The sequence below is a fragment of the Heterodontus francisci genome, chromosome 13, assembly GCF_036365525.1.
Source record: "Heterodontus francisci isolate sHetFra1 chromosome 13, sHetFra1.hap1, whole genome shotgun sequence".
Lineage (NCBI taxonomy): Eukaryota > Metazoa > Chordata > Chondrichthyes > Heterodontiformes > Heterodontidae > Heterodontus > Heterodontus francisci.
The window spans coordinates 101,019,931-101,038,910 of NC_090383.1; the positions used below are offsets into that span (position 1 = coordinate 101,019,931).

Sequence of the window (18,980 nt, forward strand, 5' to 3'; positions counted from 1 at the left end):
CATGCCTCCAGTTATCGTGCTTGAAAACAAAGTCTGTATCGTGACTGGTGTCATTCTGTGTCACTGTGAACCTGGACTGCCAGTCTAAGACATTTCAGTGTGTTTTTTTTTTGTTTTACAGATGTGGTGAGATTCTTAGCCTCTGTGCCATCCTACCGTGCGTGTCATTCTATGAGTGTGCCAGGCTGAATTCTTGCCTGGTGAGCTGTGCCCTGCAGAAAGAGTTTCCCCTCCGCGGCACCGTGGGCTGTTGCTTGTGTAATATTACTCAGAGGAGTGTGTGATTTGTTTTTTTGGCTGAGTGTTTGATCACAGCCAATCCGAGCCCCACATTCTGATAACATCCACATGCAGAGTCTCTGATCAGCCAGAAGTGAGACTGAACGGCGCTGGCTGTATAACCAGCCCAGTCTGAAACTCTCTCCACCTCCACTTGTGTATATGGGACTCAGCCCCTCCAGACAACAGGGCAGCTCACTCCTGACAACCCTCACAGCAGATCAACATCCCAGACGGTAGACATCAACGCTGCAACGGGTCAGCACCTCTGCTCTGCAGGTAAGGACCATTAAGACATTGACAAGAGTGAACACAAGGGAAGTGAATATCAATATCTGCAATATCAAATCATGGGGATTGCCCTGTGGTCTGATACTGATCCCTGATGAATATTGTAGCTTGTGTTCAGTAAAATCATACTTCAGGCATGATGTTTAGACATGATACTTTGCTATACTTTTCGGAAGGCAGATCGTTTTACCATGACCTTGTTTATTTTCCCCTGTATGTATATATTAACAATTCTGCAACACTTGACGCGTTATAGATGCACTTGATGGTAACCGTAACTGATGACCTTAAAGAAGCGGTCCCCTTTTTTGCCACAGAGTTCAGATCTTGCACTTCTAACGCGTGCCGCATGCAGAGTCGCTCTCCCGCGTCTTTCAAGTGGCATCTTATTAATGTGAAATTGGATAAGTAAATTAGAGTTCACAAGTGGTTTCAGCCCAGAGAAGCTGGATAAAGTTTTTACGGGCCAGGTGTCAGCAGTGGGGGCGCTGGTTGGTTCACAGCGGTCCCTCCATCCCATCAATATTTTATCAGTCGTTGGTAAGAATCCTGAATCACACATTTTGGTCACCCAGGGTTAACCAATCCGTGTGCCACTCCGCAGGGACAGTATTGGAATTCACTCAGTCTCCAGGTGGGAATAGAAAGGGGATTTTTTCTGGCCAGCCTAAAAGTCAGAAACTGGACCTTTAAATGGGTTCATTTCTAACACTGGTTGTCAGCTTGTGTTAGAAGAAACATTATAAAACTGATGCGCGAATGATGTTGCATTTGTAAAGTTAAAAGGAAAGCGCCGAGTAAATGAAGAGCTATTTTGGGACCGAATTCCCGCGTGTGATGGGAATGACAGACACCCAGGGCGGTCTCGGCATCATCTCTGCCTCTGAGCAACTACAAAAACATACTTGGAGAAACACGCAGCCACCTTTCAAATGCACTGACAAATGATGATCATTCCTCACAGCCGCTTTGTCACCAAGTAAAACAGATAGATACACGCCGCTATTCCACCAGGAAAGCAACACTGAGAAAAGTAAGCTTGAAATGATACTAACAGATCGGCTATGCATTTCCCCTTTGATGTCCCAACTAGGTTGCTGCAGTAATTATTTCCCCCTTCTTTGATCATCCCTGTCCTACACATACTTTCTCAGTTAGAAGGCGAGTCACTTGCTAATAAAGCTACAGTGGACCGCTAGGCGGGCGCTGAGACAACTCGCTTTTCCCAACAATGGTGAGGTTTCTCGCTCATCACCCACCTCAGCACATGATCTCCAATACAAATAGGAAAATCACTGGTCTCTGTTTGAACAGCCGGGGGCACAGATTGAAGGCGTCAGCCCGTGGCTCAGTTGATAGCCCTCTTACGTTTGAATCCGCATGTTGAGGCTTTAAGTCCCACTCTCAGATTTGAGCGTTAAAAATCCAGGCTGACGCCCCAGTGCAGTACTGAGGGAGCGCTGCACTGTCAGAGGTGCCGTCTTTTCGATGAGATGTCAAACCAAGGTCCCATCTGTCCTCTCAGGTGGATGCAAAGGACGCCATGGCATTATTTCGAAAAAGAGCAGGGGAATTATCCCTGGCCAATGTTTATCCCGCAATAAACATCACAGAAACAGATTATCTGCTCATTATCACATTGCTGTTTGTGGGAGCTTGCTGTGCAGAAAATTGGCTGTCGCGTTTCCGATATTACACTTCATTACCTGTAAAGTGCTTTGTGCTGTCCAGTGATCCAAAGGCACTACGTAAATGCAGGTCTTTGCTTAAAATTTGGCATGGTTATGAGGTGGTGTTAAAAGTAGCAGACAGCGTTACAGGGAGCTTGTTACCTCAATAATACCAGGTTAGACCAAATGAAAAGGGAGAAATAGAGAAAGATTCCCTTGGCACTGCTCTGGGCTATCTCGGAGCAGCTGCTTTCAGAGTCACTCCCTGGGTCTCACGTGAGAGAGACCCCAAAAACATGGTCTGCTGGTGAAGGGAAGATGCTGCACAGTACCAGAACTTCACTCCCATTCTCTTTATAATAAGCAGGGGAGTCTCTAAATCAGTAAAATCATCTGCGAGTTAAGTCACAGCTTAAAGCATTGACCTCGAAAAACTGCCGAGGTCCGGCAAAACCAGCTCGGACATTGGTGCCAGCTCGCTGCCCAGTTTTAATTCAATCAGGGGAAATGTTTGTAGCGCAGACCGGGCTGAAGCCACGTTTTCCTCATAGCAGCATCTCATTCCATCATTTTCTTCCACCGAGTGAGGCTTGGATGAGATTTTCCAATGAGTGAGGATATCTCAGGAAGCTACAGTGTTTCTCGCGGTCTCCTCGGTAACAGATCGTGTTGTCACTGGTGTTTTGCCTCAGTAAACTGTTGGCACCGGGCACAGAGCAGCAGTCTGCCCTCTCCATCCCTAAACTAGATTAAGACCAACAGACTGACATGTCCATGTTGGAGTGGGCATCTATTCAACATCTTACTACTAACTACAGACATGCACAGTCTCACTCTCTCTCTCTCCAGATTGTGTCCTTGAACCTTCGCTTCTCACTTTCACCTATTCGATCAGATAGGGCGACACAGATCAGGAAGGCGGCCTTTGCTCAGCCCTCCTTTTTGCTTTGGAACCTGTTACTGAGAGCAGCAGCGTTGAAATAGGGTCGATGGAGGGACATCTGTCAGCCTGGCTCCGCTCTCTCGGGCTGGGCTTACTTCAATGTCCAGTGGAACTTAATCTCACCCCGACCCCAAAGCTCTCAATTGCAGCATCAGCCAGTTCAAGCTTTATTGGGTGGTGGGGGGGGGGGGGGGGGGGGGTGTGGAGAAAGCCAGTGATGCTTGTGATTGACGAAAAAAAAATCAGGATGATCGAACTACAACGATCTAAATTACACCAAAGGATGGAGAAATCTAGACATTGGATATCCAATGATGGGGGAAAGATTTGGTTTAAAATTTCCCTTAAATTCAGGGTAAACCTTCTACCCCGAGGACTCAGCCGGTTTCTCGACTCACCATTGAGCTGCAGTTATTTCAGTGCCAGGCTCCTGACATAGTCCCCCAATGTACTAGTGAATGGCTGAGCTCCTGCTGTCTGCCCACTCTGTACAGTGTGAATCAGTGCAGCGCAACCACAGGAAAACCTGCAGCTTTTATACTTTGCCGGGGATGAAGGGGACCTCATCCCTAGATCGGACGCTATTTATTGCCGCCCGCTGATGTAAAGCCGGCTTATTGTTAATGTTGATGCGTTATTCATGGATAACCGATCTAAAAAAAAACAATTTTAAGAACACACATCCGATATTCCGCAGGGTGTGTTCGCACGCATTGTTTCTCAATATGTACTCCAAAGCGGTAAAACTAACACACTGCGGAAAATACCCCAGGACCCGTGTTAATATTCCACAAGTCAAGAACATTGAGCTTTTAAATGTTTTCTCCCCGTCCCGCTTTGCTGCCCTAGTTTGGTTTTACTCTCACCGATCTGATGGTAGCCAGCAGAGGCTTCTCTTCCCACCCGCCCTACTGCTGTCCCCCAGCACCACCTCTGCCCCAGCACCACCACCACCCCCCCCGCCCCCACCACCACCCAGTCACCCAACAGTGATTTTCCCCCAAACTGGCCAGCCAGGAGTGCATCATAATAGTCACGTCTGGAGGTAACAGAGGCATGGATGAGGGTTTCGGCAACGGTAGAGCTGAGGCAGGGGCAAAACCAGACAATGCTATAGAGGTGGAAGTAGGTTGTCTTAGTGACGGCAAGCTCATCTCAGGGTCAAATATGACCCCGAGGTTGTGAACAGTCTGGTTCAGCCTCAGACTGTTAGGGCCAGGGGTGGAGTCAGTACTGACGGAGTGGAGTTTGTGGCGGGGTCTGAAGAGAATGCCTTCAGCCTTCCCAATATTTAATTGGAGGAAATTTCTGCTCATCCAGTACTGGATATTGGAATCGCAGTCTGACAACAGAGAGACAGTGGAGGGGTCGAGAGAGGTGGTGGTACGTCAAAGCTGGGTGTCTCAGTGTGCGTGTGGAAACTAATGTTATGTTTTTGGATGATGTCTCTGAGGGGTGGCATGTAAATGAGAAATAGGAGAAATATCTGTTCCTTTCTCTCAGTAATTATTTTTATATCATGGTGGTGGAACGAGAATTACTCCAAAATGTTTCTTTATTAAAACTCACCCAAAATGCAAACAAAAAGCCCCATATGGATGTGACTTATTAAGTTTGCCCTTGAATGTGGGTGACCCTGCTAAAGCTGGATGCATTACCCATCCTTAGTTGCTCTGAAAAGGTGGCATTGGGTCTTCTCATGTCATAGCGAGTGTCTGTGCAACTGAATGGCTTTCTAAGTCACTTCATAGGACATTAAGAATTGACCACATAGTGTAGACTAGACGCACATGTAGGCTACATCAGATAGGGGTGACAGATTCCTTTCTCTGAAGGATATTAGTAAACTATTGGGATGCTGACAACTTTCATGACTGTTTTATCTGGTGCGACCCAGCAAATTATCAGAACTCAATTTTGCAACTTGCAAGGTAAACTTGATATCTGGAATCCAACAGTGTATAACCATTATCTCCAACACAGAAGTCCTTGAAGCGGCCAACACCCCCAGCTTATACACACTACTGAGTCAGCGGCGCTTGAGATGGCTTGGCCATGTGAGCCGCATGGAAGATGGCAGGATCCCCAAAGACACATTGTACAGCGAGCTCGCCACTGGTATCAGACCCACCGGCCGTCCATGTCTCCGTTATAAAGACGTCTGCAAACGCGACATGAAATCGTGTGACATTGATCACAAGTCGTGGGAGTCAGTTGCCAGCATTCGCCAGAGCTGGCGGGCAGCCATAAAGACAGGGCTAAATTGTGGCGAGTCGAAGAGACTTAGTAGTTGGCAGGAAAAAAGACAGAGGCGCAAGGGGAGAGCCAACTGTGCAACAGCCCCAACAAACAAATTTCTCTGCAGCACCTGTGGAAGAGCCTGTCACTCCAGAATTGGCCTTTATAGCCACTCCAGGCGCTGCTTCACAAACCACTGACCACCTCCAGGCGCTTATCCATTGTCTCTCGAGATAAGGAGGCCCAAAAGAAAGAAGAAAGAATAACCATTACAGTAGTATACTCATCATCTTCATTGTAGCATGCTCCTTCAGAAGGTTACGGTGAATTATACATCTCCATCTTTCATAGACCTCCGCTCTCCTCATTTTGGAGAAGATTCCTATATTCTGGGATCTGAGGCCATCTGTAGCGGTCGAGAGCCAGGTGCTTCATGGCCTTCCAGAAATGTGTTCCAGGTCTTTGGAGAGAAGATTCTGAGAGCTCTGTAAGTGTCATATGACTGGTTGAGTCTGGTCACATGCTCAAACAGTGATAAAGGCAACTGTGATGCTTAGGGGAGGCTGGGCAGCCAGCATCCTTACCTAACTATTGTTAACACCTTCACATTACCAAATGCAGAAGATGCAACAAAGATGCTATTGGCCTGTTGCTTCAGTTTATGCCCAGTCTGCGTGTGAACAGTTCCAAGTCTCCAACTCGTGCAGGGGAAGTAGAGTGATGCAAGCATTATAGAGGCAAAAGTTTAGTAGGTGTGGGAGGTGTGATGATCTTGTGTTCTTGCTGAGGTCCATTATCGTCTGGCGCATCAGTGCAATTTCATGTTGAATTGCTGAAGAGCTTTAACATGACTCATGGATCATTGATCCCAGTTATGTAAACTACTCCACACATTTTACAGTGTCACCTTTAATCCCTAGATCACGTGGCCATGGAAGAAAGTTGCCAAGTGACTTAAAGCCCAGTCACTTGGAAGCCCAAGGTCCGACTTCCTATATGAAGATTTCAAAGGTTGAGACAAGGTACACATTTAATATCCCAATACTCAGTGTACCATAGATGCAGGCGTCTTGCTGCCAAGCTGCTTCAGGTGTGCAGTGACATGAAGATGGCACTAGGGCGGCACAGTGGCGCAGTGGTTAACACCGCAGCCTCACAGCTCCAGCGACCCGGGTTCAATTCTGGGTACTGCCTGTGTGGAGTTTGCAAGTTCTCCCTGTGTCTGCATGGGTTTCCTCCGGGTGCTCCGGTTTCCTCCCACAAGCCAAAAGACTTGCAGGTTGGTAGGTAAATTGGCCATTATAAATTGCCACTGGTATAGGTAGGTGGTAGGGAAATGTAGGGACAGGTTGGGATGTGGTAGGAATATGGGATTAGTGTAGGATTAGTAGAAATGGGTGGTTGATGGTCGGCACAGACTTGGTGGGCCGAAGGGCCTGTTTCAGTGCTGTATCTCTAAACTAAACTAAAACGTAACTCAGGAGGCAGGTCCTGAGCACACGAAGGAGGTAAGATAGGCAGTTTTACACAGCCTTGAATTTGAATGTGCCTGCTGCAGCATACTAGCAACCCAGGCAAAATTGTTAGATAGTCAAAAGCACCTCCTAGATATTTTGTAAAATTATTTTTCGACATTTTTAATAGTATGAGAAGATGACTGCTCAGGCCCTCATAAAATTACAAGAATATCTGACTCAGGAGTGGAAGTCAGGTGTGTTTGCAAATAAATCAAGAAACAATTTGCTAAGCACACGAGATGACAAAAATCACATTAAAACATATCACTCGTGTGCTATATTATTATGATGAAAGTGACATGTCAATTTTCCATGCCTATAAACAAAGATTTGCAGAAAACATTTTCACAAAAGTTAGTGTCTTTTTAAAATGACTAAGTGCAGTGACTATTCAACAGATAATAAAATGTGTGACTATTAATTTACAGAAAGTGAAACTAGCACACAGGCATTCAAATAACAAAATGCTTCACATAAAAGCATGTATCTCAAATGTTTTTAAAGTGAAAAGCTTTCAAGTACCGGAAATTAGAGCAAATGTGGCTAACGAAGGGATTCAATTATTCTTGTCTAGTTAATGCAACATTGACTTACAGGTAGCTCAATAACTCAAGTGGTACAGTCTGTTACGACCAGGTGAGAAAGAGGTCTAGGGTTCCCTTTCAGCCTTCACCTGGTCTTACTGTAACAGGGTTTTATTTTTAAACACACTGTTTTTAGCTCCCCCTTGGTGAATCCTTGTTCACTGTTTTCTCACTATAAGGTAAAGAAATGAGCACAAACCGGCTTTTTTAGGTTTAAAGAAGAAAGGTGAAATTTTATTAAACTTAAACTCTAATTCGGTTGATGCCTACGGATACACAACACACCCATGCTAGCATGCATACACGATACACATGCAAATAGAGACAGAAAAGAGCAGAGAAAAATTAAAGTGGAAAGGTTTGAGGCAATATCTGAAGAGTTGTTGTTACGGTTCTTCAAGCTCACTGTATATTGCTTGATTGTAGGTAGATCTTGCTTGTTGTTGGGGCCCAGTATTCTTCTTAAACCTTGTTCACTGGAGGAGACTTTTCTCTCTTGGGGTTCATGTGTCTTTAGTCGTTTTTGGAGTTCCGTGAGAAAGAGATGGGAGCAGACAGGAGAGGCTATGGCAGCCAGCCAGGAGAGGTCTTATCAATCCAAGAACAAACAGCTTTCTGCCAGTTCAAACCCTGTCTCTACAATTTAAAACTCCCCAAGTTGGCCAGCAGGGTAGTCATGTGACTAGTATAACCACTTCTGGTTTTGTGTATTGGGTGGGTCAGGGAATGGTCCTTTGTCTACAAATACTGTCTGTTAATATGCAAAAATGTCTTTCCAGCCAGGGGCCTGGCAACTCCTTGTAACAGGCCTTCTTTTCTTTCCAGCAACAATATGAAATTTAATGTCCATGTGGCGAAATTAATGTGTCCCCATTCTTGTCAGGTAGGGGCCTGCATGACACAGCCCATGACTCTTAAATGACTTTAAATTCTCATCACTCCTAGTTACACATGCCTTTATTGTAGGGCCTTTCTTATGGATAGTCTTCAGCTTGGTAGTGAGAAAGGTGGGAGAGTGTGTTTGTGTATCATGAGAATTAAACACTCGTGGAATGTCATTGACCATAATGGGATGCGTCTCTGGTTGTCCCGCTGTCCATTTGATGGTAGGTTGTGAGGGCGAGCAGCACTAATGATCAGGAAGTAGGGAGAATTGTAAAGAACAATCATCACAACAGATGTATTTTTCAGGTATTCCCAGATAGAGCTGCAGCTTAGTGTGCAACACCCTCTGGCATGGATCTGTGAGGGTCCCTCAGAGTTCAGAACAGAGATTGTAGCATGCATAAGAGGCTGTGTAAATGTCAATCACATGTGGGCCAGTTTCACCTCACACCGTGTCAGCTAAAGCTCAGGAGTCTGTAAGAAATGGTCTTGGATCAACTCAAAGTGCAAATCTTACACAAATATGTTATAAACCCAGCAGGATTGGGGTTGATTTCATACTGCGATTGGCTGTAAATGATGTTAAACGTATTTTAAGTTAGACATTAATAAAGCAGCCTAGTCTAATCGATCTATTAAATACTTGGCAGAGGATCGTAGCCAAATGGATGAATACAGGAGAGTAAGGCTACAACCATATGTGTGAAAGAAATGCTTTAGCGACCTGACAGAGACAGAATTCCAATATGCAAATCTGAATGATTTCCTGTCAGGCTGCGTTTACACACGCACACGTGTGCACACAAACACAAACACATGTGCATACATCCATATAGACTCTTCATGCGGTCTAATAACAAAAGTGGTATCTGAGCAACTTACAAATTAATTTGTTTTTTATCTCACCAAACCTGGAAATTAATTAGCCATAGATTTTTCTACCCTTTACTAACAGTATAAATTTATATCAATTTAAATATAAATATATAATAAGCTAAATAAGAAGCATTATTTTAAAATGGTTTGCAATCAGAGTCAATTACAACGGGAAAAGACTTCTGATGAGCTTGACCAGGTGGTTGCAGGGAGGATAGCAAGACAGTCAGAAATTGGACTATGGCCTCAGATGTGAGCCAGAGATTTTTCATAACTTAATGCATGTTCTGTCAACCTTGATATACATCTTTGCTGTCCAGAGTACTAAGTGGTTTGCCCCTGTTAATAACTGGTAATTAATGCAACTTACGAAGGGATGTGACTAGTGCAGAAAAAAAAAGTCAATCATCTGATAATCGGTAGGCCAGAAGGTGTTATATCAATAAAAACTTACATTTATATAACACTCCTCACATAAAATAATTTCTTTGAATGCCTTGCAGGAAGGAAAGGTAGACACCAAGCTGGGAGTGAAGGGAACCAGATGCACAATTAGACAGATTGTTTTTTAGGAGGCTCTTGAAGCCAAGAACAGAGGGAATAAATTCACTACAACTAAAGTACAAGAGGCATAGTTAGTAAAATTATGGAAGAAATTTGGGATCAAATTCCACATACGTAGATATCCTGATGATCAAGACTGTTTTGGTCCCAATATATGTACACGGTGCTGTGTCAGTAGCACAGTGTGAGATTTTATGTAAATCTCTTCAATTCATTATAACATGAACCCATAAGGTTCACCTCATGAGATAATACCACCAATATATAATTTCCATGGAACTATTTCCAGTGTAGAACAGAATGTGATCACTGTTTAAATACTTAACAACTTTCTTCCTTTCACCCACATTCTATGGAATATCTTATAATAAAAACAAATCCCTCCCTGTCATGATAATGCCACCGATGAGTTGAACTATGAACCAGTGAACAAGCTAAAAGCTTTCAGTTCTTGTACCCATGAAACGCACACTAGACCTCTTTGAGAAGGTAAGCAGGAGATCTGCTCTTTAGTCCCTGCCGTTGCTACCCATTGGGTTACCTGACTGCATGCAAGGGCAGACTTGCGCCCTCCATGTGTAGTATCCTGGTGCCATTTGTCACTTTCCCATAATAGCATTATCTGAGATGGGAAGCTCACCATGAAGAGGAATTGCAGTTTGTAAACCTGTGCACTCTGCTTCTTTGTGCGCAGACACACATCTGTAAAAAATAGATCACATTCATATTAAAACACAAAGGTAAAATGGTAAGTGCTCACCTTAGTGCCTTGAATCAATGATAAATAAGGTGTGTTTAAAGCTAAGAGCTCTCCATGAACTTAATTCCTTGTCTCTGTTATTGCAAAGTCATTAGAATTGATCACTGAAAATTAATTTTAAAATATTGTTAAACAAAAACATCCACACTCATAATTTAACAGCAACAATGAACTCAATGACATAGGTTTCAAAATAATTTTATGCAAATCCCATGAGTAATATGAAAACAGTTATTGAATCCCATAATTAACACTGTTAATTATTCAATAAAAAAAGGGGAGCTTCAGTCCTGTTGTGGAATTTGAACAATATCTTAACCTACCAGTCCAAACTTGAAGGACAGTATACTGTCAGCCCCAAGAGGATGTTGCAATATGCACATAATCCTAAATTATTTTTCTTAGCTTTATCATTGGCCTTTTATTGTCAGAATATGTCTCCTGTTACTCAGTGCATTAATTGAGGATCACAGTTAATGTGGGATAAACTGATAGAAAAACTTCAGTGGGTTACCGTACAATTTGCTTTCCATAGGCATAAGTCTGTGTTCTATGTTACACTGAATGTACTTCCTATATGGTTGATCCTTTGTTTTGCGATTTTGGCTTATCCACATGGCTAGGACTTGCACAACTTCTCTTGAATCAATGGCCTTCAGCAAACCTGGATCCCCTTTATCCAATAGAACACACTGTCTGTTAATGCTGTCCCTTCTGACTCTATCCAATGACCTAGAATAGTCAGCACACACAGTGCACATTGCATGAACATTGCACACTTCAAATCCTGCTTCTGACAAATGGTGCATTACAATTTCTTTGTTGATGCTACATAAGAACTGTTCCATCATCAGAGAGACTAAACTATGACTGTAGTTTTAATTTGCCAATTTGCAAGCAATGGAAATTTTGACAGGTGTTACTGGCATGAAGCCATCATTTCAAACTACAAATGAAAATAAAGCTCAGGATCGTTGGCTCTTTGTTAACATTCAGCTACTGGTGAGTGGTGCTTGGCACAATGCACACCCAAAACCAGAGCTTTGTGTGGGTTCATTGCATGGAGCCGCTAGTATAATGTGGCTCTGCTGGCTTTTGCTGTTGTTATTAAGGGGCCATTATAAACGGTTAAGCAAAAGCAATAATTCTGGCCAGCAGTCAGTAATAGGGTTGCAACTAGCATTCCAGAAAATGTTGTACTGGGATAAGGGACAGAGGGCTTAAAAGGATAAGAGTATTCCAGCCAAAATATTCAGTGTAACTATTAGATGAATGACTTTTTAAATCCGTTCTTAAAGTTTGGTGGTTCACAGTCTATTAACCTAAACACTTTCTGAACTTTTGCACTCTTTTCTTTTAACATGTATTAATTCCTGCTTTCGCCATAAAGACTTTTGAATTGAAGCATAAATTCTTAAGCCCCGATTTTAACATAACCGGCTTGGTGGGAATGAGACGGGTCCAGGTCAGATGCCCATTTTACACCCCATTGACTTCAGTTTTGGCTAGGGCCTGGCCCATCTCGCATGTTTCTAAGAAAATAACTGTCATAAATTCAGCTTCGCTCAATCAATTTGTTTGCAGGCATATTTTTCATTGTGTATCTTTTGGTCCATTCGGAGATATGCGATCAATTGTAAATTAACCAGATGATAGAGTTTAATTCTCAATAGCTTAAGTGCATACAGAAGACAAGGGTGACAGCCTTTTATATTTTACAAGTGTAGATCAATTCACACATGGAAAGTAAGCAGACAATAACTTACAAAAGTAAAAATTGTACGGTAGCATCTGATTTTTCCGTGATTTTCTCCCTTTAAGGGCACCCATTGCCACACATCTCTGCATAAAGCCTATTAACATTGTTCCTTTACTGCATCAGTTAAGGATGGAGACTGATTCTATCACAGGAACCACAGGAACAATGGCCAGGATTCTGCTGAGCTCCCAACGTCGGGCTCCGTGGCAGGGGGGCAGGCCAGAAGATTGCAGTGGCAGCTGACTGTCATGGAGCCCGATGCCGGGATTGCTGGGCCCGATCTTCCTGGCGGTGGCAAGGCTCCATGGTAGGCCCCTCCCTCCCCGCCCCCCCGGCTTGGCAATGGGACCCAACTTTAAATATTTAAATAAAGGCAATGAATCAATTTAAATACCATTCACCACGATCTTACCGACTGCCCGGGATCTTTCGTTCGAGGGGCAGCACTCACGCGCCTTCACTTTCCCATCCAGGGAAAGATGGCGCCACCGAAGTGGGGAAGGGGGGAACTTGGGATTCTTAGAGCAGTTGGAGGGTGGGGGGGCGGGAGGAACAGGGTCAACTCTGCATTTCTAGTGTAGGCGGGGGGAAGGGGTGACCTCTGCACTTTGTGCAGTTGGTGGGGGAGAGGTCAACTCGGCAATTTAAGTGTTTTTTGTTGGGGGGAGGGGGCAACAATGCAATGCAAGTGTTTTTGGGGGGGGGAAATGGAGCGACAATTTATTTGCAGTGTAGTGGGGGGGGGGAGGGTAAGGGGTTCAACTCTGCACTTTTTGTGGCAAGTCTGGCAGCCCTTTAAAAATGGCACAAGCACCTGCACAAGATGCCATTCACAGCATCGCTGAGACTGCCCCCACTACGTGTTTGCGGGGCTGGGGGAACAGCTCGCCCTGCGTATTTAAATGAACTGCTGCACGCTGGGTCACGGTGGCGTTGCAGCGTGCGACCCGTGCGTGCGGGCCGTTCTTTCTTTCACCCACCGCCAAATAAAATTCAGCCCAATATCTTTCCCTCCAAATATGGGAAATCTAATCTCTGTGCAATACTCCATCTAGTGGAGTGGCTGAAAGTTGATAAACTACCAATTGAATGATGTCGGTCCAAAAGTAAAGCTTGGGACTCAAATGCCATCTTCTGGTTGTGAGAAAACGGTTCAGCTATTTCTATTACTGAATTGCTTGTCCGGCCTGTAACTGTCTATTTTAAATAACAACAGCCATCGCTATTTGTGAACAACAAATTGGCATAGTTGTACAGTCTATGAATTCAGGCCCACAATTATCCATGTGATATATTCTGCATGTTATTGTACCATGGTGAGGAAGCAAGGCCTTTTTCCTCTTGGGAGGGAAGGAAGGAGAAAAAAAAATGGACTTCATAGCAGCCAGTCACACAGCAGCACTGGGAGAGCTCCAGAAGCCAGTCATCTACCTACCCTCTTAACCTCAACAACTTGTATTTACTTAGTGCATTTAACATCCCAAGGTGCTTCACAGGAGTGCTATCAGGCAAAAATTGGCACTGAGCCAAAGATGGAGAATGAGGACAATGACCAAATGCTTGATCAAAGAGGTAGGTTTTAAGCACCATCTTAAAGGAGGAAAGAGAGATGGAATGGCAAAGACATTTTGGGAAAGGAATTCTGAGCTGAAGGCATGGCTGCCAATGGTGAGGCAGAGGTAGTGGGGGATGTGCAAGAGGCTAACCAGCGAAATTGTATTAAACATAAAACACCAAGAAAGGGGAGAGGAGAATGCACCTAAAAATGGGAATGGGAATCTCACTTGAACAAAATGTGTGCTTACTCAGTATTGGTAAATCCCAGAACTGATATTGCATAAGACCATAACAGCATGAAAAAAGTGACATTACCTTTGCAGCAGTCTGATTGAAATGATTATATTATATATCAAATTGGGGAAAATTAATACACCCTTTTCATCAGAAGACAAGGAATGATAATAAAACAACTGATATAAAGATGTTGAATCTTACTTCACTGTTGACTCTGTTTTTCTGTAGGATGTATCAGAAACTTGTCATCCTTCTATTCCTGGTGGGGATGTTAATGGTAGCAGTGGAAATGAAGAAAAATCGTCCTCCAGGAGCCATCCCACCTCTTTACAAGGGAAACACCAACAGCTCGGAGAAACGCACACATCGGAAACAGGATGTGCTTGCCTCCAGCCAAGAGGCACTGGTGGTGACAGAGAGGAAGTACCTGAAGAGCGACTGGTGCAAAACCCAGCCCCTTAGGCAGACCATCAACGAAGATGGTTGTGTGAGCCGAACTGTCATTAACAGATTCTGCTATGGACAGTGCAACTCCTTCTATATCCCCAGGCATGTTAAAAGGGATCAAGAGTCCTTTCAGTCCTGTGCCTTCTGTAAACCGCAGAAATTTACTACCCTGACTGTCAAACTGAACTGCCCTGACCTGCAGCCTCCCTTCCGACACAAGAAAATCCAACGAGTCAAGCAATGCAAATGTATATCAGTAAATGTGAATGACTGGAGCAAGCAGTGAGATAAGATAAACAATCACAGCCTCCCCAGTCTATAGGAAATACACCCAACTCTCAACGCTACCATCAGATAAATACCCGTAGAAAGCAAACACTGTACAAACCCCTGCCCTAATGTGTGAGCAACTTTTTAGTTTGAGCACGGCCAACTTTTAGCAGGGAACATTGAATTGGGCACCCCTGCACCCAAACATTGGACATCCATAACAATTCCTTTTTATACAGAAATGGGTGTAAAATTCTTTTGATAAAATTTTGTTTAAAAAAAAATTCCATTCTAATATTACAAGCCGCCCTAAACCCAGTCGCAGACTCCAAACAGTCGAAATCTTAGCCATCCCTATTCTATCTTTAATTTTTTTTACAGTCTGGACATTTTCACTTTCATTTAACTCACTGCTGTCGCCTGTGATATGATACGGATGTGGTGCCAAAACAGATAGGAGACTTTTTGATGGTTCACTGCAGATAAGAGAATTTGAACTGCTTAGACTGTGGACAGACATGCACTGTGCTCCTGGAAGCACAGAGATATAGCCTGGGACTGAGCCAGCACTCTGCACCTCGGGACTGCCAGAAACCCAAATTCTCAGTAATGTTTTATATGGGAATATTCTGATCAACCTGCATTGAAGATAATAGTATATATTTAACTATTCAAAACATTGTTTAATTATTGTTTTCCTTCGTTATGCCTTTTATATTTCAGTACTCATGACCATAATTTTGTACATGTAAGTATGAATAAATGGCACTTTTCAAACATAATCCCATTGAAGCTGAACATGGCAAAGGCACTAAAAGACGATGGATTATATTTCCTTTCTTTTTTATGAACGATTATTGTTAATATATGATGAAAGTGTAAATTAGTACAGTTATTGATGTATATTCTTTATTTTATCTTTTTTAAACTGCATGCGGACAGTATTTTGTTCTGATGATTCAGAAGTGCCAGTGACCCATGTTATGGAGGTCTCAATAATACTCCCCTGTAATACAATGCAGTTATTCTGGTGTCTGCTTTGTTGTGTCCAGTGCCACATAGAAATGCCAAGTGGAAACTTAACTATCAGAAAGGATATGATATTACTTAGGAGTAACGTTTGTGCCGTGAACATTTTTGCTCAATTAAGCCCTCCCATTGAACCGTAAATATACCTAGTATTACTGCAGATTAAACAGAACAATGGGGAAACCTGTATCCATAGCATTGCTATTTCACAAATGAAAGGATCCAACTATCAGACTCAAAAGACACAAGCAGCAAAATGTAGAATTGTAATGCTAAAAGCCTTTTTATTGAACAGTTCAGTTGGTTGATAGGCAAAAGCATTTTTTGCACTGTTGACTGCATCAATCATCATTTTGATAGTTTTACAATGTGACTGTACCTCTTAGCATGACACTTAGTTTAATTCTGTTTAATGTTCGAATGCTAAAATGGACATGTAACATACAAAACGCTGGGTCTAAGCTGACTCATTGACTGGGGTTATGGGATGGTACTGATGATCTCAATGTGTCGGCCGTGACACATTGGGTATTAGACCTAGCTCTTTTGCAGTGGTGATGGCTCACCAAACCCATTTGTAACCTATAAGTTCTCCAACACACATCACAGCTTCTCAATGTTTTAACATAGTCTGCCTTTCTGGACTTCTTGCCCGATCACTACAATCCTGCTTTCTTTTAGATGAACTACATCAAAGACAATACTTCTTCATCCAACCATACATTTAGCTATGACTTCCCTGGAGTCAATTTTCTTTTTGCTATTCCTCATCATCTGATTTAAAACTCGTTTTCTTGGCCACCAGAAGTCTATTTTCCTTCCTTACGCTCTCAGTACAGAACAATATAGTCCTGGGAGTCTGACATTCTCAGCATGCACACAACACATTTATGTTTTCACCAGCTTGGACTTAATCCTGGTTATTTCTTTTCTAAATGAGATATCCATGTCGGGGGGCTGGTCCTGTCACTTGATGTTAAAACTGACATGAAGCTACTTCACCATAAAATTCCTCCAGTTTTTTGATGTGCTTACACTAACCACCCACATTTCATAGCGATGGGGTAAAGATGTCAGCATTACAGCACGGTAAACCTTTGTTTTAATGTGCAAGTTTGATACCATGTTAGCCTGCTAAGTCTATTATTGTATCATTGCATAAGGTGTTACCCAGGTTGATAAACTGTGTTGCAGAATGCAGTGTAGTACGAACAATATTAATGGAGGGTGGAGGTTCAGATTCTGAATCTCACACCAATACATCACTTCAATTGAGTGGTGTTCTAACCAACTCTTTGCTGACAGTAGAGAGAAGGAAGTACTCCTGGCCCTCCCCCTGTCTGAATTGTCTCCTTTCTTTGTACAGAGCGACAATACATGTATCCTTCAAATCTTATAGACAGCCTAATCTTCAAATTGTAAGAAGTCTGACAATTCCTATCATCACATTTAAATACGTGTTAACCACTTCCAATAGCTGAATCCAAGAAATATCTGGTATACTGCTCGGTTTGATTCATTCAAAGAGCTAGGTCTCTGAGGTTTGTCTGAACAATGCAATGTTCTAATAGGGGGTCCTGATGTATAAAAGAGATTGCCTTGTACTGGTTAGACAAACTTACTAAGTTTTATGGATATCAAAATGAAGAAATGCTATGAAACTGAGAAAAATGATTATTTTATAGGCATTCTGTAAATTATATAAAATAAAATAATAAATAAGTTCTTGAATTTAAAAAAATCACTTCGTCCAAAGTCTCAATTTTTAAGAATCATATTTCTCTGAAATATCCAGGTCTCCAATATTACTTGGTGTTATCTGCGAACTTTGGCATAGCATTTGCAATCCTTTTATTGAGGTGATTAATAAATATTATACACAGCTGTATTGTTCAGCTCCTGAGATAAAACCCACCCTTTTTCATTTTTACAGGTAACTTTTAGTTCTTTTTCCAATCTTGACCTTTCTTATGTCCTCATGTTGTTAACATTGCAATGAAATGATATAATTGGAGTGACCAAAACATCATCCCTGTACTAGGCAACAGTTGAACTAAGGAGCAAACACACTGAACTAATGTTAGTGAAATTATTTTGTTTTAAGAAGTGAAAGGTAAACCATTTATTGAACTAAATATTTTCAAATTTACCTGGTGGTTTGGAGATATCTTATCCACACACAGCAGGAATGTACAGCTTTGATCCTCGCTGTGCACCAACTCTGCAGATCTCAGCAGGGAGTGGTGGTAAGGGTATTACAGTTCAATCCATACTAATTGCCCAGGATCATATGTGATATACAGGAACACCTACTGGAAATTACATGTGTCGATGCTGCATGAGGGCATAATTGGACTTACCTGTGAGGTATTCCACAGTTGGGTAATATGCTTATGCTCGCTTGTCATGACTCAGACAAAAATAATGACCACCTGTGTGAAGTACTGGAGGCCAAAGGCTATGGGGTAGGCGATGGCGTAATGGTAATGTCACAAACTGGTAATCCAGAGGCCCAGGCTAATGCCCTGCAGACACGGGTTCAAATCCTACTCAGTAATGGTGCCATGAAACTATCATCGATTGTTTTAAAAACCCATCTGGTTCACTAATATGGAATCTGCCACTCTTACCTGGTCTGGTTACTTGTGACTAGCAAGCCAATCAGTTATCAAGGGCAATTAGGGATGGGCAACTAGGGATGGGCAACAAATGCTGGTCTTGCCAGCAATGATCACATTCCATGAAAGAATAAAACAATGCTATATCTCAACAAGAATCATTGACTTCAGGAAAGGAGGAGGAGACCAGTGGCGTTATTCATCGCCAAACCTGTCTCAAGCTTTATTGTACTTTTCTCTCCTCAGCCAAAACCAACTATTGCTCCAGCATCATACAAAAGGGCAAAAACAAACTGGGATCCTTTTCTTCAATGGCCAACCAACTCTTCAAACTCCTCTCCCCATCCCCTCTACTACAGCTCAAATGCTGCACATGAATTGTATACAGTTACTTGTTTCCATTATCGAGAACCTTCATGCAGATGCATCTGTTGTGTCCACCCCTCCTCTTGCCTT

The 18,980-nt window shown here is 42.8% G+C and overlaps 1 protein-coding gene across 1 annotated transcript; it reads left to right on the plus strand.

Moving 5' to 3' along the window:
• Positions 1 to 339: 339 nt before the first annotated feature.
• Positions 340 to 17,585, plus strand: grem2b (gremlin 2, DAN family BMP antagonist b). The gene is made up of 2 exons (XM_068044155.1): positions 340 to 558; positions 14,389 to 17,585. Exon 2 carries the CDS (start codon positions 14,390 to 14,392, stop codon positions 14,891 to 14,893), a length of 504 nt encoding a protein of 167 aa, XP_067900256.1. The 5' UTR covers positions 340 to 558; position 14,389; the 3' UTR covers positions 14,894 to 17,585.
• The last annotated feature ends 1,395 nt before the right edge of the window (positions 17,586 to 18,980 follow it).